We start from the raw sequence: 2922 nt of genomic DNA, 5'->3' as shown, positions 1-2922 counted from the left end.
GTGAGGGATACCAATGTGCACAGGCAAAGAGCAAGGGAACATGGTTCCAGACCTAAGGAATCATATGCCCTGCAAATTCCAGAAAGTTAGATGGAATACCTTTCCTTGAAGTATCACACCTGTGCCATCAAAAACTATTCTCTCCCTCTCTTCCTCCCTCCATTCTTTCCTTGTATTTGAAATACATATTTGCAACAATAATACATATTTGGACACAATAGCTGTAATCAAGTAAATGCTTTAAGAGGTGTTCTGTGGCAGAATGTACAGTGTCCAGGGCTCAAGCTGGAAAACAGGTGTATGTTTTTGGCATCTGTACATTCAGAGAAACATAGTGGAGGTACTTAGCAATTCAGGTTGTATATCATCACATCAGACAGTTGGTCTAAAGGATATACCTGGTTGGCACTGTGTTCTAGGGTTTGCTAATGAGAAATTGAGTGTCACATGCTACGGACTGAGAAGCAGGATTGAAAGTCAACTGTCCCACCTAGTGGCACGCCAAAGAGCAAAGGATGACTCTCGGAGAATTTTTAAGCTCAATGCCCTTCACCCTCAATGGAGAGAGAGGGTGCCAGGAATGAGTAGATCTCGACAACCAACGCATTAAAAAAAAAAAACAAAAAAACAAAACAAAACAGAAACCAGCACAACACTTAAGTTTACCACTTCTTGGTTCCAATATTTATTATATCGACAGGTTTAGGAATACTAGGATAAATAAGTAATATTTTCTCTTACAGAAAAATTGTAATGATACTGCTGAGTAGGATTAAACACTCTGAGGATTTCACAGAAACATCAGAATTTAAACAGACAGTAGCCAGAGTCCTGTGGCCAGTGTGAATGACGTCTCACAGTTCTAAACGCTCTGGGCCAGATTTCTACCAACACTTGCATGACAAACAATGCCAGTAACATCCAATAATGCTACAGCCCAGGCATCACCTGGCTTCAAACCTGTCTCCACTGAATGTGGCTTTGAACTGCAAGAAAAGGAAAGTGGAATAGTCTTTGGCTCCTCTGGCCTCGAAAGAACTCCTGACCTAAGTCACCGAGGGGAGAGTCCTAACCCTTCGGAAGTTGGACTTTCTTTCTGCTTTCTTCCTGTGACATTATAACTGAGTTTGCAACAGAGGGCCTGTAGTCATGCCCACGAATTCTGCATTAATGCCTGGGTGCCGAGGGAAAGGTGGCTTTCTCTGTTGGCACAAAACTACACTGCTCACCAGCAGAATTCTGTTCTCTCGGGGCCTCTGAGGTCTTCTGGCCACCTCAACATTTTGTAAGACACGGCGTGTGCTGATAGCCGCTGCCCTCCCCGCCCCCCCCAAACTCTCAGAAATCAGATCTGAGGAAAATCTCACCAGTATTGTGCAAAACAAACATCAGAAGAACACAATGCCTAGCTTTGAAGCAAATGCCTCGCACACAGTAATTCCTGTACATAACAGCATGTTTGCTAGAAAGCACAACCTTGGCCATTGTACAACTTCGCTAAATGCCATCCTCACGCTGTGTCCCCTATAAGTGATGGTGGCCGTGGCAGCTTAGGCGGTGGCCCCACTCCACCCACCCAAGGTACGGACACTTCTTCAGCATGAGTCATATTGGTAAGAGTCCCGTTTTGTTTTGTTTTGTTTTTGTAGAATCCAGGCAAAAGATGAGCAGGACCCTAACCTGGGGCCATCTGCGGCATCCAAGAATAGCCAGGATGGTTAAGGCCTACATCCTGGAGTTAAGACAAAAGATGCCCTTGCCCCGGTCCATAGTCTGCTCTGGTGCAGAGAGGAAAGGCCCAGCTGAGTCAACAAGGGCTCTTCTACCTCGATGGTTCTTCGCTGCTGGGATGCGAGAGGTGCACAGGAAGTCAGATCTCCAATGGCTTCAGGGTTTGGGATGTAGAAGGTTTTGATGAGGACTCCCCAGTTGCCCCCATACCATGACTGCTTAGCTTTGCAATGTTCCTTCTTTAATCTGTTGGATAAAAAGGTTTCTTTCATCTTCTGGAGTCCGCCCATTCTGAGCCCGGACAATACACGTGGGCCGATGAAGGTTGAGCATGTATATCAAATGCTGCTTCTCGTTCTTGAGCTCCTCGATCTGGGCCTTCAGTTCGGCATTCACGCTCTCCAGCTTCTCTGACTCCTGGGGGCCAAGCAACAGGATTATTAGGAGTGCAGCCAAGGTTCCAGTGAAGAGAGGCGTGGCTCGGGGTGGCAGTGGGTTGCATGTCATCGGGGTTCATCAAGCTGGGAATGGTCTGCAGAGGGAGTGCTGTGGGCTCCCTGGGACAGCGTCCCCGCAAAGCTGGGACAACAGCATTAGGTTTGGGAGAATCCAGACCCTGGAGAAGCCTTTGAACTTGGAGGCTTCTTCAGAGATGCCCTTGAGTTTCCACTCAAGGTTGAGGGCAGGTTGTGACTCCCATGGTGATGACACTGCAGTAGAGCCAATGGCTCAGAGATTTCCTTCATATGAGCCCAACAGCCCCCGTGTAGCTCTCCTGGACCTGCATGGGCCTTGAGGGCCGGGAAGAAATGCAGACCCACTAAGTGCTTAGTCTTTTGTGAGTCACTGTTTTCACTGAGAAAAATGTACATGGCAACACATACAGTGTCTCGATTTTGCCTCCCGGAAGCCATCAACAGACTCCTTGGGGGCCTGTGGGACCCGGGCGAAGACTGGCCTGGCCTGTCCACACTCGGGGGATGGGACACAGCCTGGAAGGACGGCGCCGCAGCCCGCCCCACCTGCCCCGAGATGCGTTCCCACCCATGCTTCTCCCTTCGGGAAGGGGAGCGGGCTGAACACAGCCAGGAGCTCAGACCATGGGATGAACCAAGAAGGGCCGCAGAGTTAAGAACACACAAGAATGCAAGAAAAAAAAAAATATATATATATATATATTTAACCACTGTT

General features: G+C 48.2%; 1 protein-coding gene across 4 annotated transcripts in view; it reads right to left on the bottom strand.

The window, feature by feature from the left end:
* Positions 1–656: 656 nt before the first annotated feature.
* ATF3 (activating transcription factor 3) overlaps positions 657–2922 on the bottom strand; it is a 59565-nt gene continuing 57299 nt past the window's right edge. For all 4 annotated transcript variants that reach the window (XM_077763191.1, XM_077763195.1, XM_077763192.1 and 1 more), the window contains exon 4: positions 657–2148. In XM_077763191.1, the coding sequence (XP_077619317.1) occupies positions 1951–2148 (198 nt within the window). In that variant the 3' untranslated portion in view covers positions 657–1950. The remainder of the gene's footprint in view (positions 2149–2922) is intronic.

This window comes from Crocuta crocuta, unplaced genomic scaffold (assembly GCF_008692635.1).
Source record: "Crocuta crocuta isolate KB4526 unplaced genomic scaffold, BGI_CrCroc_1.0 scaffold3, whole genome shotgun sequence".
In the NCBI taxonomy this organism is placed as follows: domain Eukaryota; kingdom Metazoa; phylum Chordata; class Mammalia; order Carnivora; family Hyaenidae; genus Crocuta; species Crocuta crocuta.
This window is presented reverse-complemented; position numbering and strand designations above follow the sequence as displayed.